At 38.7% G+C, this 16,802-nt stretch overlaps 1 protein-coding gene across 1 annotated transcript in view; it reads left to right on the plus strand.

Moving 5' to 3' along the window:
• Window positions 1-14,288, plus strand: part of zmat4a (zinc finger, matrin-type 4a) — a 92,200-nt gene extending 77,912 nt beyond the window's left edge. Inside the window, exon 7 of the mRNA XM_088306794.1 lies at window positions 12,677-14,288. Within this exon, the coding sequence (XP_088162920.1) occupies window positions 12,677-12,704 (28 nt within the window). The 3' untranslated portion in view covers window positions 12,705-14,288. The remainder of the gene's footprint in view (window positions 1-12,676) is intronic.
• Window positions 14,289-16,802: the final 2,514 nt, after the last annotated feature.

Here is a 16,802-nt window from a genome sequence, read left to right on the forward strand (position 1 = left end):
CAAAACGTCTTGCTTCTCTAGAATGCATAAAATATCATCTACACACTCAAAATGTGGTATGTACCTGAAAAAAATAAAATAAAGACTAGGAGGAACATATTGTAACGTCTTCCAAAGACATGACGTCAGAAGTTAGTTTAGTGATCTCCATTTTTATTATTACCTCACAGCTACTGTGGGACGACGTTAACGACCGTTTCTCGTCATGAGTCACCCGGAGGGAGGGAGGAAGGGATGGAGAGAGAGAGAGAGAGAGCGCGAGAGCGAGAACTCATGCATGACGCATATCATAAAACTCAGAAATAACAGCTCAGCAAAACACAACTGTTACTATATCCACACACAACCCATTTTTTCCCAACATTTTTAGCACTGTAAATTAGTATATTTTAACAACCAAGAGAGGTTATGTTTCATTGTCGGGCGTTGCCGTTCATGGCTTGTGGCAAATGTGTCATGTTGTACTTTTGGTGGTGAGATTTCCGAGCTCTTAAATGTAACACACAGTGCGTGGTCGTGACTTAGTGAGTGTGCTCTTGCTGTTTCGATGTCACCCAGCCATTAACAATGACAAGTATATAAAAAAATGTGTTTTGGTTTTTAAAACACGTGAGTTCGCTGACTAAAGCCGCCATAATCCACAGTTGACACTACAATATGTTAGCGTACCACAGCAGAACATCACGTGTGGCGTTCCATCAGAGCATTCCTGCCAAAAAAAATTAGAAAAAAAGCTTTTTGTGAAAACAAACATTCCAAGCACAACCTTGACTTTAACACTAACTATAACTATTTTTTCTTTTGTGACAATTCAAACATCTAAATAATGCTTTCCTCCTATGGAATAACAAAAACAGCGGGACAAAAAGTGCTTTTGAGAACAAAATAATTTATTTGCACATTAAAAAAAAAAATTGAAATGCTGAAATGAACTAGTGTGTCCATGTGTTTGTGGTTGCACCCTGCCTCCCCCATACAAGTTACACTTTTTTTTTTTGCGTGTGGTATACACTAAAACAATTGCCCTGGTGCAGGGGAACACTACACTTCTCACATCACATTGGTGTTTTGTTACATTTCTGAATCTCTCTCTCTCTCTCTCTCGCAATCTCTCGCTCACTCTCTCTCTCTCCTCCGCCTATCGAGCAGTCGCGCTGCACATGTCCGCGCCATATTTTGTCCACATGTACAGGATGCATAATCTGTACATATATTATTAGTATTTCTGGCAACTTCATTGTATAGCAGAGCATAGTAATATGCATAAAACGGATGAGAGCATGAAGTGTGACAACGCTCTGAACAGGAATTTGCAAGCTACTTAGCACTGACCTCCTCGTTCTGGTGGCTCCAGTGACGATTCTCTGCTGCTTTCACTCATGTCAGATATTGTTCTGACTAATCTAAATCCGGCTTGTATTCGTCGACTTGGCTGTGGGAAAACTCAGGAGAAGCGATCCCTGCGCCGTGTGATAGCTGCTTGCTTTTATGAGGATGAAGTGTCATCCTCTCATCAAAACCAACTCCATCCCCTTTGTCATGCTTATTGGAAGATTTTTTTTAAACCCAAAAGCATTCCTCAAGGGTCGATTGTTTTGATTTTCCATTGCTACCGCGACGTTTAATAGTCTTCAGTTTCCACACTCTCCCATAACTCTTCTGCAGCACTCCCCTCAATGAGACTTATTTTGATGTGGGTCCTGGAAGCGCGTTGTCTCTAACTTGACGTGATGTATAGTATGAACATTGAGGATGCTGGCTTGACTTGGCTGGTCTGACTGTAGTCTACCGGGGGACACACGAGCAACTCCCGCACAAACGGAGTGGTGGCAGTGGCCAAACATCTTGTTTTCACTGCATAGCGCCTTTGGAGGTCTGTCAGAATATGGTTTTACGTGAAAACAGTCCATGGTGCAAAAAAAAACAGCGGACCGGACAGCTCCCTTAGAGAACTGGGTAACACTTTATTTGAAGTTGGTTCACAAGATAATCATGACACCTGTCATGAAGATGAATGAATCCCTATGACATATGTCATTAAGTTTTGTTTGGAAAATGATGTCACTTTTGATGCAAAGTTGACATTGATCAATGTATCAAAAGTGACGTAATTTACAGAATGACACTTTGTGACATCTGTCATTAATGCTCAGGACAGGTGTCATGTCATGATTATGATGGTCTTATGAACAAACTTCAAATCAAGTGTTACAGAGAATTGCGCTAAATCGACTGATCATATGCTCCCATACTGCAAGTCAGGGTTCAACATATAGACATTCTCATGCACTTCGTTTTTGGAAGAGGCCAAATATAATTTTTATGTCATTTTAAAAGGCAGAAAATTGTTTTGTTTGAATAAAATGCGAGAGCCCAGTTAGAGACTGTGAATGGCCCAGATGTCGCCCATGGGCCGCACTTTGCCCAGGTATGCTGTAAATTTTTAAGTGTACATCCATGAGGTCGATGGGTCGGGAAATAAATAATGAACAGCAACAACCTCTGGTGCTCATTTGAGAATCACTCCAAAGGTGTTACTTATTTCTATGGGCCAGGACAAGCATGCGAAAATAAAAAAACAGTCCCGTATGTAGAATCTGACATTTACTTATTTATACATTGAATACTCACTTTAAAAGTAGTGAGTTTGCTTGCATATCATTAAAAACACAATTAAATAACAAAATAAAACCATTAATAAAAATAATTGTTGAGTTGTGACTGCTTTAGCTCCCGACCACCTGTCTCTGATGAATTCCATTCTTCACTGGGAAAAAATAAGAACTATTGTAGTACAAAGTTTAAATGGTTCCACTGTGGCTAATTGTTTTAGTCTGGCCCGTAAATCTATATCATATAATTAATTATTCATGGCTAGTTTCATTTGTGCTCTGTATCGCAATAATTACATTTGCTTACTTCATCCATCTTACTAAAACCAGAATATCTCTATTAAAAAAAAAAAAACATTTTAAAACTGAACCGCAGTTTATTTCAGCCCCTCTTTTGAGCTAATAACATGGTCATGGACTTTAGACTATTAATTGTTTTTGTAACACAGTACAGTGTTTGCATCGCTGAACTACAAAAAAATGTGTCCGCACTCAAAGGTGCAGTGTTTCTATAGCTCGGCTGAATTATTCAACAGGTGTTAGGGCTTATTGTGTTGGTGCAAGATGAAACACACAAATCCATATATTTAGTTTCTCTCCCCCGTGACCCTTGTGAGGAGAAGTGGTTCAGATAATGGATGGATGGTTAGTTTGTCTCTTCGTATTTACTCTCATCTTTTCTCGACAACCACACATCGCTCTTTTTCTTCCTTCTTTCTCTTTTCTTCCGCACACTACCATCCCCTACCGAATGGAGGTCACATGGATCTATACATTTATAGACAACATATCCCCCCCGATTCAATAAAGCCATCAATTTACATTTGAAAACTACATTGCCACATATAGAGACGATGACAAATTTGGTCTTGCACTGACTGACCGCAATTGGCAATAACATTGTTGTTGTTTGTCTGTGTCATTGGCAGGCTTTGAGTGTATCCGCAACCTTTGCTTTGTGTCCTTTCAGGCATGGCAGTCAATGAAAGCCGATGGGGAGCAATCAACCACTCCTTCCTGCTGCTACAAATAGCAGTCACCTTCCATGCCACTAAGCCAATAAAACAATCCTCTTGCATGATACATTGGCACACATAACTGGGTTGCAATTGAATTAGAAACATGTCTTCATTCATACGAAATAAGTGTCTTCAACCACCATATTTTGAGTAATAGATACATTTTAAGAATACTCACGTTGGTTTTTTTAACGCAAATGTCTTAGATTAATAGTTAGAGCCATAACAACGCCCTAACAACGAACATGCTTTTGTCCAGCTATAACCGCTGTTCTCTGGGAACGACGTCTTTTACGGAACAACGAGCCTCCAGTCGCCATTGTACTACATTGTTGATTGTCCGGTGAGCTGCTCAACTGACGTTGTTTTTGCGTTATTCGGCGAAATGCCTCAGCGCTGTGTGGTGATGCATTGATCGCATTCTGGGAAGCATCTGTTGTCTGGGTGGCCAAAGCAAAAAAATAGGGCGCAGAAATGGTCGGATTTCATTCTGGCAAAGAGTGGGAATTTCAATCCAGTGTTGACTATTGCCATTTGCCACAAACACTTCGAAGACCTCTGTTTTGTTGTTTTTCATATAACAAAGGGTTCACAAAAAAGGAAGGTGTGATACAATCCGTTTTGAAAAACATGTGTGTTGCGTGTATTGTGACACATAGTGTGTGACTGGCGGCTGTGATGCATTTATGCAGAGTGTGCTTGCAAGGAGCAGAGGAGAACGAGCGGGCGGGTGTTAAGTGGAGAGTTGCAAGTGTATCTATACCTTAAATACCTTGCAATGACAAAGTAGGAAGCCAACCCATCTAACCGTGCCTCATTTACAGCACATCAGAGCATCAAATTTAAATAATGCAAAGCTAATTATCCCTACATATATATCTTACCATTCTTCCAATCTCGATGCGTCTAGTTTCTACTCCAAGCCAATCGCTCAGGCGCAATATTCTTGTTCTCCTGAGCATCTGACTCGTACATCTATGGTCCAACGAACATAATTTCAACCGGCTCCTCTTCCTCCAACTCTTCAAATACCTGGACCCCCTCAGATACGTTTGATATTTCGCTTACTGAGTCAATTTCTGACTCACTTAATGCACTTTCTATTTTGAGCTCTTGGTATGACGTCGCATAACATTTGTCGCTCGGCAGAATCTAACTTTGGGAAAACGATTATTTTGTCAAATATAGCAAATAAAAAAAAAAATTTCATGGTTTATTATTTGTATTTGGTGTAAATGCTATACTTGTTACACAAAAAGAATTTGCCATTTTCTGAACTTAATTCACAATAGGTCTTCAAAGAGGACATCATGCATTTTTTTTTAAGTTCAAGCAATTGGCATGTGTATTAATCAGCTCTGTGACATGCTTTCATGAAAAAGATCAAAGATAATCAAACACTTGACCCACCCTATTTTTGTCTTGCCGAAATTAGCCATTTAGAGCTTCTGCAAGTTAATGATGTATGTTTGTACAATGGGGCGGCCATGGCTCAGGAAGCAGAGCGGGTCATCCAGTAACCAAAGGGCTGGCTGTTCGAATCCTACTCTGTCTGAGTCGTGTTGTTGTCTCCTTGGGTAAGACAACTTCACCCGCCTTGTCTCCAATGTCACTCACACTGGTGTACGGCTGGGTGTGAATGTTTGGAGATGGTTTGAGGGACCGTAGGCGCATACTGCTAGTCACACTAGGCTACAGAATGTAGTTTACCACCACCAGAGTGTGAATATGTGATGCATGAATAATGTATCCATTGTGAAGTGTCTTACTGCCCAGAAAAATGCTATATAAAACTGTTGCATTTATACCCGGCTGTATATACTGCTGATTACGGTTTGTCTTACTCTGAATAGCAGGGGTGAAGCTACGGACTTGCCATTAGGCAGACAGCGTTTTCTTGCGAAGTCCAGAGTAGTTTTTCACCCAGTTTTCCTGCCAAGTCAAAGACGGAGAATCTCGCTGTGGAGTGGTGGTTAGATAAGTTTGCCGAATCGTGACACCATAATGCAACATAATGCTCACATTACGCATTTTGGTAAATGGGCGGATAACTTAAGATTTACTTAGTTATCTTACTTAACACTTGATAAGTGCCGATGCAACCCGAAAGAAAACTATTTGGAGACGAGCAATGAAAAACTTTTATTTTTTTATTTTCAACATATAAACATATCAACAATGAAAAATAATGAAATTGGGTTTGAAGATTCAGTATGTGGAGCGATTATTAAGTGACCACGTCAGTAAGCTGAGGAATGTATGAAACATTGGTGACTAGAAAAAAAAAATCATCATGTGGTTCCTGTGCACTGGACCAGAAAACAAGGCAGAAGCATTTTGTGAGGTAATGTTGTTCCAACACTCATCTCCCGTTTAATGAATGTGATTTACAGCAACACACAGCTGGAGCTCTAAAAGGCACAAGGCCATTTTCCCACCTTGGAACCATTAGTTGCTCAGAAAAGGGACACAAATTTCCATGACAAGTTTATCTCCTAGGCACTGGCACTCAAATATAAGGATGGACAAATGGCAAAAGCGATGATGCCACCACACTACTTTGACTGCAACCCTATTTTCCCCATCACCAAGTCTCAAAATAACAGCCCAGTACGCTACGTAAGTAATGTTTTCAGAGCTCTCTGTACAAGCAAAGAAGATTGTTTCTCTTAATAATAATAATAGTAATAATAATAATAATAATAATAATTAAATGATAATCAATCAATCAATCAATCAAATTTTATTTATAGAGCACTTTTCGTACATAAAATGCAGCTCAAAGTGCTGTACAATAAAAACATCCAAAATACAACAAAAAACTAAAACCCATTCCACCCACTCAACATAAACACAAGACACATCCACATACACGCCTGAACTCGCATAAACACAGAACACTCGCATTCACACAACTTAATAAACCATCTTAGTAGAAAGACATGTAAGGCACAGAGAAACCATTTGAGAAAATGTACCCAGGGTAGGTCATCCGCGCTGAGAGGGATGACGGCCCACGGCCACAGGGAGCTCCGCCAACACACAGACCCCTGGCCCAGACTGACCGGGGTAGACCCTACACATAGTGCAGAGGGCCCCGGTCCGCCGGGCCTAAGGAGCCTCCGGGATGAAACCCCCTGTGAGAAGGCCAGCCACACCTCCCAGCGCGGAGGCCCCCCTTGAGGAAACACTGGAGCTAAAATATATAAAAGAAAATATATAAGAAAAATTATGATACTAAAAGACAAAGAAGCTAAAAAAAAATTAAAGACAATGATAATAGGTCAAATGACAGTCCTGAATTAAAAGACTAAGATAAATTATTTAAAAGCCAAACTAAAAAGGTGAGTCTTGAGCCTCCTTTTAAAAATATCAACAGTCTCTGCGGACCTGATGTCCTCCGGCAGGCTATTCCATAGACGAGGACCAGAATGGCTGAATGCAGCCTCGCCATGTGTTCCAGTCCTCACCCTAGGAATAATTAACAGGCCGGTGCCAGAGGACCTCAGGCTCCGCGAGGATTGATACGAGAAAAGAAAGTCAGATAAATAAGATGGCCCAAGACTAAAAAACTAATAGAAGCACCTTAAAATCAATCCTGAAACACACGGGGAGCCAATGCAGCGATTTTAAAACTGGTGTAATATGTGCCCGCCCCCTGGTCCTCGTCAGCACCCGTGCGGCTGAATTCTGAAGTAGTTGTAGACTAGAAATACTCTTTTTGGGAAGACCAGAGAGCAGGGCATTACAGTAATCTAGGCGGCAGGAAATAAAAGCATGCATCAGCACCTCCGTGTTAGCCCGAGAGAGAAACGGGCGGACTCTGGCTATATTCTTAAGGTGATAAAAACCAATCTTGGTTACATTTTTAATATGAGGAATAAAACTGAGCTCAGAGTCAAAAATGACGCCCAGGTTCTTCACAAATTGTGATGATTTATAATCTTGTAGTTTTGATAAAAGTTTTTCTCTCTGACCTTCAGGACCGATAACTAAAACCTCTGTTTTGTCCTGATTGAGCTGTAGGAAATTCTCTGCCATCCATGACTTAATATCTAAAATGCAATTTAAAAGGGTATCGATAGGCTTTGTGTCATCCGGAGACACGGCAATATACAGCTGTGTGTCATCAGCGTAGCTGTGGGAGCTGATGCCGTGTCTCCTTATGACATCCCCAAGAGGAAGCATGTACAGATTAAAAAGTATTGGGCCTAAAATTGAACCTTGGGGAACCCCACATTTAATTTCATGGGTTTTGGAGGAACAGGTATCCATACTTACAAAGAAACGTCTGTCTGTGAGATAGGAATAAAACCAGTTAAAAGCAGTACCAGAGATGCCCACTAGGTTTTTAAGTCTATTTAATAAAATGTGGTGATCTACTGTGTCAAACGCGGCACTTAAATCCAGTAGCACCAAAACTGTGAGTTTTTTTGCATCTGCAAAACACCTGAAATCATTTAAAATCCTTAAAAGAGCTGTCTCTGTAATGTGGTTCATTCTAAAACCAGATTGAAATTCCTCTAAAACATTATTTGGATTTAAAAAATAATTTAACTGTAGAAAAACTATTTTTTCTAAAATCTTACTTAAAAACGGTAAGTTGGATTCAGGTCTGTAATTATTTAATACACTGGGGTCTGAATTGCTCTTCTTGAGAAGGGGCTTCACCACCGCCGTTTTAAACGCAGTGGGGAAGACACCCGTCTGAAGAGAGCAATTAACTATATTCTATATTTAAAATCTGTTTCTCAAAAAAATCCATAAAAAACTTTTAAAAGTGATGTGGGAATTGGATCTAAAAGGCAGGTTGTTTGATTTACCTGGGAGAAAACTCGACCAAGTGTCCTTGCATCAACCAGGGCAAAACTTTCCAGTGTTTCCTCTGGTAAAAATGACTGTCCAGCGTTAATAGAAGTTACATTTTGATGAGCTAAAAGACTGGATCTTATGTCATCGATTTTACTTCTGAAGTGGTCTGCAAAATCCTCACAGAGAGCGTCTGTCGCTGTCTGTGAGGACTTTTTAAGATCAGAGCTGGTTAAAAGATCGAAGGTGGAGAAGAGATACCTAGGGTTGTTTTTATTAATTGTAATGAGATTTGAGAAGTAAGACATTCTTGCCAGTTTGACTGTTTTATTGTAGGATTTGAGTTGTTGACATAATATTTGATAATGAACTGTAAGGATGCTCTTTCTCCACCTCCTTTCTGCACTCCTGCATTTTCTTTTTGATTCCTTAGTTAAATCATTTCTCCACGGGGGTATCGTCTTGATTTTTATGTTTTTTATTAAAAGTGGAGCAACGGAGTCTAATGTTGATTTTAAAACCCTGTTAAAATTATCAACAATAAAATTACAAGGTGCAGGTAAAATGTCAGCAGGAGTGCTCTTTAAAATCTCACTAAAATTTGCAGCCACCTCAGAAGTTAGGTAGCGTTTTCTCACTGTTCTCACCGGGGCTGCTTCTTGATTAAAACTGGCGATGTTAAAATATACACAGTAATGGTCTGACACAGCCAGGTCAACAACAGAGGACACACCAACGGACAGGCCGTAGGTTATGACCAGGTCCAGGGTGTGTCCTCTGTTGTGAGTTGGCTGTGCGACATGCTGTTTAAAATCAAAATAGTTTAAAAGGTTTAAAAATTCTCTGGACAGTGGGTCCGAGATATTGTCAACGTGCACATTAAAATCGCCAGTTATTAGAATTCTGTTATAAGTGGAATATAAAATCGATAAGAACGCTGAAAACTCACTAATAAAAGAAGTAGAGTGATGAGGAGGTCTATAAAGTGTGACGCAGAGAATAGAGGGACTGCTAAAAACAAAGGCATGGTGGTCAAAAGATAAATACCTGTTAAAAATAGTTTCCTTTGAAATAAGAGAAGTTTTTATAATTGACGCAGTCCCGCCTCCTCTTTTACAGTCTCTGGTCGAAAATAAAAAAACAAAATTTTGGTGGGCAAGCCTCGGTGAGAGCAACTGGAGCATCTGTACCTAACCATGTCTCAGATAAAAGAATACCTTCAAGGTTGTTGTCTAAAATCAGGTTGTTTATGATAAAAGTTTTGTTTAAAAGGGAGCGCACGTTCAGCACAGCCAGGTAAATGTTTGTGCTGGACATGCGCTCATGGTCACATGGATTTGAAATGTTAACATATAAAAGATTGTCACTGTTAAAACCACTTTGTTTGTGTGTGGGAGGGAAGCGTCTGCGAGTGATGGTTTGAATTGAGAAAATGTCCGACGTGAGTGGTCATGATAGTGGGGGCCTGTTGGGGAGTGCTATTGAAAGAAACTAAGATTGGCCTGTAGGTGGGTGTAGTGAGTTTGTTATTGCAATGGTTTGTGTTAGAGCTTGGGGTGGGAACACCGGCGGAGTGATTTGTTGGTAGGAGTCAGCTGGGAGCGTGATAATAACAATTTAATAATAACAAGCAATGTCACTCTATCTTAATTGAGAGGTGAATGAACCCCCCAAGAAGTGAATGGCAGTTAGTAATTTTGACTTTAAAAAAAATTATAATAATAAGCCACAGAGGACCATTTCTCCAAAACATGACGACCTACTGCCCTCTCATGAGCTCCTACAGTAAGCCATCTGCTTGATATACGGTAGAAACTATGCATGCATGCCGCTTTAAAGTATTGTTTTTCCATTTTCTATTCTTCCTGCTACCTGATCCATTCTAAACTTGTTCTAAACATTTGCCCCATTGCTCCCTCATGTACGTGTCTCGGTGTCTCATTATCCTTTGCTTTCTCTATGCCCCTTGATTAGCGGGTGGACGTATGGTTGAGCAAGTGATTGATTATACTCCAGCACGGTGACTGGAGTGCTATTCAGACCCTGCAGTTGTACCACCAGATGAATCATTGATCCTTGTAGACCAGGAGTGCACTGTAAAAAATGGGGAGTGATATTTGCTTGAAAAAAATCTAGGAAAGTTTTTTTACTCAGACATTCTAAGTAAATTTTACAATAAGCGGTTTGAGTAAATTTCACGCATTTATTGAGTAAAAATATACCACTCAAGGGAGGTTAGCTTTTACTTCTGCACATGGTTCTCTTCATACACAAGGTTACTCAACATGACTGAGGATTGAACCGAGATCCTCCACATTTGGAGACGGTAGCTCTACACCAGAGCTATGGCCCTGTGACGCAGGAGTGAGTATAATACTGGTAACTTCAAAATGCCAAAAATTACGGTGCTTTGGCGGATTCCGAGGTTTGCACCTGACACCAATAATATACTAACCAGCCATAACGGTGGCATGGCTCAGATGTAGAATGGCCTTCTCCCAACCTTGAGGTAATTGGTTCGATCCTCTCTCGCATTGAGCTCCATCGTGTATGAAATTTGTGTGCATAAAGTGGGTTCAACCTTGGAATGACTTTTCAAATGTAATGAACTTGTAAAATGTATTCATAAACTTCTTTTAAAATTTACAAAGAATTTCTGAGTGAAAAAAACTTTACTAGGATTTTTCAAGTAAATATCTCTTCCTTTTTTTTGGTCCCATCTTCAGAAAACACTGCTAAAATTCAGTATATGTATCAACCGAAAAGCAGGGCTAAAGACACCAAAAAATATTTATTAAAAAATCATGGGGAGAAAATTCGGGGATGTCAAACTGCGATTGCATGAACTGTTTTTTTTTGTTTTTTTTAATTCCTTGTTGTCGATCAAGCCGATACTGTACTTTTTGTTTTGGAAAAGACAATTTTGTCAGGCATGAACCTTAAATATCTACCAATGATTGCATGCTACAATATATTAGATGTCCCCATTAGCCACATTTCATTACAGAGATAGACCCAGTTGGCCTTCGTTACTTATTAGGACATTATGACCGAAGCTTGTAATTTAACCAGCACAATGTTTTGGGATTTAATGATGTCTTATTTTAACTGGTGCAGACATGTGGCATCTTTTCTGTCATTATGGTAGTACACACTGGAATGATATTGTAAGTATCTCCTACCTTGTGACGCAAAACAACCTTCTACATTATTTACTCAGAGCAGCTTTGTTCGGGGTATGAAAACAGCAAAGGATAGGGTGGTTTGAAGTCTTATCGCTATTCAGATTTTTTAGATGGTTTGTTTTTATGTATGCAAATTCTAGTTTGTGTCCTGTTGAAAGAATGAAGCTGCTCGTCGTGCTCACCCTCAAACCCCGTTTCTGTAATGATGTGACTGCAAAAACCCCAAAGCAGACACAGAGCACTGCAGTAGTAATGCACCAAATTGCTGCAGAGTAGGAAAATAGTAAGCCACATGGAACAAAAGAAAATATGTACAAGAGTTGTAGTTTTGGAGCACAGGAGTGATCCTTCTAAGGCTGCATAGCCAACAGGAACGGTCTATAGCAGGGGTGGGCAAACGTTTTGATTGGCGGGCCACAATGGGTTCTAAAATTTGACAGAGGGGCTGGACCAGGAGCAGACGGATGGAGTGTTTTGGTAGTCTCACCTCATTTGAGAAAAAAATACATTTTATTTTAAATGAAAGTGAACAAAAGCATTACAAGAAAATATATCTCTAGGACGCACCACAGTATAACGAGGTTTATTCATTTCCTTTTTTTCCAAGTTCGGCGGGCCGGATTAAAACGTTTAACGGGCTGCATGTAGCCCCCGGGCCGTAGGTTGCCCACGCCTGGTGTACAGTATACTCTACATAAAGCAATCAAAACGAAACAAGATAACTGGTCATATCCCCTTCGTGTTTTAACAACTTGAGTTTTAAGTGTACTGGTAGACTCCGCCACGCCTGCGAACCTTGTGAGGAAAAGTCGCTTGGGTAATGCATGGACGGATGTTTGTGTAGGAGAAAATTCATTTGCTTTGAGCCATCTTTTCTGGAAATCACATTCCACAGACATTTCAAAGACCGACTCTTGCTTTGGCGTTTGCTGTAACTGCAAGCTCATATGTTGATTTGAACTTAATTAACATACAGTTTATGTATCCAAATAAACATTTGAGCCTTAGTATCATTAATGCAACTTTTCTTGTTTCTCTGTTCTGCCGACAGTCTGAAGAATCAAATTTGTGTCCAGTGATCGTGAGACAACCCAACTACAATGAAATGATGTCAGTCAAGCTGTGGACAGCTTGCCCTGCTTTTTTTCTGCCCCTGTTCTGCAAACTGTCTTCATTCCCTCGTCTATCGTTCACCAACAGTTGCGCTGGCTTGGAAAATGAACGAGATTTTTTTTTCTTTCCTACTCCAGCACTACATCAGCAATCTCACCTGAGAGAGTTGGGGCAGTATGACAAGATCTACAGACTACAGAACAGTGAAAACATTTTCTTTGCATGGCTGGCCACTTGTATTGACCGTTGACATGACACCTCAGCTGTTTCAACTGTTCATTTTCTGTGGCTAGTCAGATAGAATTCAAATGTGTTGGTTCATGGCAGCGTTTTTACGTGAAATGAATTACAGGTTCCCGTTTGCATTGCAAAGGTATGCTGTGGTAGCTCTAACTTCTTGACAATAAATATGACATGTTTTAGTGATTAGATATGTATTATTTATTTATTGATTTATTCTTATAGTAATTGTGATTTTCAATGTTTTTCCATGAAATGGCCATAATATATTTGGATGTATGTGTAAATTGTGGTTGGAGATGATCCTATTTATGCAATGTAAGAAATTAATATCGTAAAAATTTCCAGAGATGAGCAAAATTAATGGTGCAGCTGCACTACTACTGCAACTACTAAGATCAGAAATACTACTGACATTACGCACCAACAACAACAACAAAAATGAAGAAGGTATAGTTGAGTGTAAATCCTAACTCATCCCATTGCTGTTCAAGTATTATTGTAAATGCATTTCCACTCTGATTTGGACAAATTACTGAATGTCTGAATTTGTTGCGTTCATACCAGCAGTTATTTTGCGTTTGCTTGAACGTGCACTGCTTTACTAATCACTGCATTCCAAGAGTGAAGTGGGAATAGGAGTTTGCACATTCGGCCTATGCTTGTGTGTGTGTTTTTTTCATTCCACGTGTTGCAGTTTGATCTACTTCTTCTGTTAACTGAAGACTCTAAATTGTCTGTTGGTCTATATATGAGTGTGATAGCTTGGTTTCTGGAAGTACCTTGCAAATTGAGGGTAGAGTACACAGCCTATCACTGAAAATCATTTAGAATAGACCCGAGCTCGTTTGCTAACCTCTTGGATAAACAGCTTAGAAAGTTGATGGATGAATGGTTTTAAACTCTGTTCACGAAAGCTGTGATATCTTCATTTTATGTCACAATACACCTTGACATAAATTAAATTCAGATATACTGTATTGTATTATACAATTTTTTTTAAAAGGAAACAAGAATTCTTCATTTGTTTAGAGTTGTGTTTTAGTGTGAAAGGGCATTATTTTGCGGACTTCTAAATGATTCCTCTGGTTAGGACAACTTTGGTTTTGTGTAGTTTTCATCTCAGGGAGATATCTGTACAAGTATGTGGCTGCAGTAGAGAATTGTTTGTTAGATTATAAAACCTCGTTGCACCGCAGGGTGCAGAGACTTGTAGAATGTGCTAGTGAAAATGTTGAGTGAATTAAATCAACAATGGAAAAAAGAATACTAAAACATTGAGTCTTGAATTTTAGAAAAATGTAGCATCAATATAATATATATATATATATATATATATATATATATAAATACATACAGTAAGCCCTTGTTTTTTTGTTGTTTTTTTTTACTTTTAAAAGGGACCAGAACTCCCACGCAAAAGTTGAAAAGGTGACTTTTTTAAATTATTATTATTTAAAGTGTTTATTTTTAATTTTTATTTTGGGTGATATTTAGGCCTCTGTAACATTGTTGCCAACCTTCTAAAAAAATGGAAGTTGAAAAATGCAACATGAAGACTAAATACCAAGCTGCAGGATGTGAGAGGAACATTATCTACAAACCCTGAAGTGGACGATTCTGTCGGAACAAGAAGGCTCAATGTAACCATCAGATAAATCTAAATAAAAAATGATTATACATGTTTCATATATATATATATATATATATATATATATATATATATATATATATGTACATATATATATATATATAATATTGTTAAAATACTCTTCATTTTACAATGTCTCATTGAGAGCATACTTGAGTTCAAAATGTATTGCTTTATTGAAATTGTTTATTGAAATGTTACAACAGTTCAATGGCAATTTAGAAGTGAATCGCAAGTAAACAAGAATGCACTGTTTGTTTGCAAAAGGAATGATTTCAATTATTACCTAAATACTCATGATTAATATTTTTTTTCATAATTAAGCATCCCTAATATGTGGGCACAACATTAAATCTGCACCAGGGCCTCATCACCATGCGGTTACACCTCTGGTTTAACCTACTGCAATCCCAGTAGATATGATTTTGCCACATTATTTAGTGGTGTATCATGTGTTACATTTCCACTTTTTTTTTAGACAAATAGCACTGTAGATCATTGCCCACGACAATGCTGCACAACTATTTTCATAAATGTACGTCACAGTATTGTAATCTTTCCAGGAGACCTGTTTGTTTTGATGCTGGAGGAGACATGTTACATTTCACTGACAAGTGGATTGAAATGCTGTGGCAGAGTTGAGAAAAACCTTCCCAACACATCAAGTTATGTTATTAATACATAATTAACCCATCTTCAATGCAAACTTCATTAAGTCACAATTATTCCAATAATACAGTTTAAAGATTGGCTGAAACTTTGCCATTGCTATTCGATCTGACCTTTAAAGTGAATTTCCCATTGGAAACAGATGGTTTTAAATTTGTCCCTGACATTTTCTCGAGCTATGCTTCCATGAATCATCTTTCATACGACACAGACATGTTCGGGACAGTTTCTTTTCTCAAATAAAAAGTAGGAGTAAAGGTATAACAGCTTTTATTGTGATGTTAATGTTATTCTTGAACAATATCACACCAGTATGTTTTCCGTCATGATTCCCACACCCATTAGGAATTTCGGGGGGCTCTGACCATTCACGTTGGGACATAGACCATGTTCCATTGTTTTCCCATATTTCCTGTGCTGCTACTACGTCATGGTTTAGCTTCTCGACTGTTTGAATTACAGTGCTTCTTGCGTATAGGTATCGTTTGATCGTGAGGAATGTGTTTTATCATCTTGAATATAGTGGCTAAGTAAGATAAGAAATATGAAGAGTTGGAGCCTGCAGGCTGGAGAACATCTGAGCCAGGGAAATCGGTGGGGGTTGCTGAATTTCTGACTCTGCCTTTGAAGACCATACTTTTCTCAAGAACCAGTGCTGTTAATGTTGATTTTTTTTCTCACTCTTCTCAGCTCACTTTAGTGAGAATGAAAAATATACCTAAATGTATATTTACATTTTTTTTTTAGGAACTCCGACCATCGAGCACAAGCCCCTTGTGTGTACCTCAATTCATATAATATTTATAATTGCTATTTTCCTGGAGTGAGGATTTGTGTCTGTGGTAAAATTCACTATTATCGGGAAAATGTGCAGCTATCAATTAAAGTCCTCAGTTCAAATATGATCAAGTGGAATATTTAGTTCAGGTTTCAACGTGGGCATAGTAAATAGTTTTGTAATCTACTGGCAGAAGAGAATGAAACATGTTTTTTTTCTACGCAATGTCTAATCCATTAGTCTCTCTTGCGAATGATTCTCTGAAATCCAATCTGAAGCAAAAAAAGATGTCTACTTTACTGAATTCCAAAATTAGATACTGTACGATTAAGTCTTTTGTGAGATGTTGAGCTTTAATCCATCTTCTGATCCATCTCGTTACACAGACCCTGTAATGCCTATTCATGAGTGAAATTGACTTTTCTTTCCTTCTGCCTACAAAGCAGCTGGAAGTTATCTGGCAAAGAATATGAATACATGTTTAATGTCATGTTAATACAAAATTTTGCTTCACAATCTCCTTTTGTGCAATTTCTTATTACTTCAGTACTCTGATAATCGTAAAAAAATGGTATTCTCAACATGCACACACATGTTTAAGCTCTATTGAGCATTTGGCACATGCATTAAACAAGGACTCAGTGGGGACAAGTAAATAATGAGCTCAGTTTAATGAAGCCAAACATACCAGGAATTGAATATTTGATTTTATTCCTTTACTGTTAA

Source organism: Idiotropiscis lumnitzeri, chromosome 1 (assembly GCF_059441095.1).
Source record: "Idiotropiscis lumnitzeri isolate Australia: NSW breed Sydney's pygmy pipehorse chromosome 1, RoL_Ilum_1.0, whole genome shotgun sequence".
NCBI lineage: Eukaryota > Metazoa > Chordata > Actinopteri > Syngnathiformes > Syngnathidae > Idiotropiscis > Idiotropiscis lumnitzeri.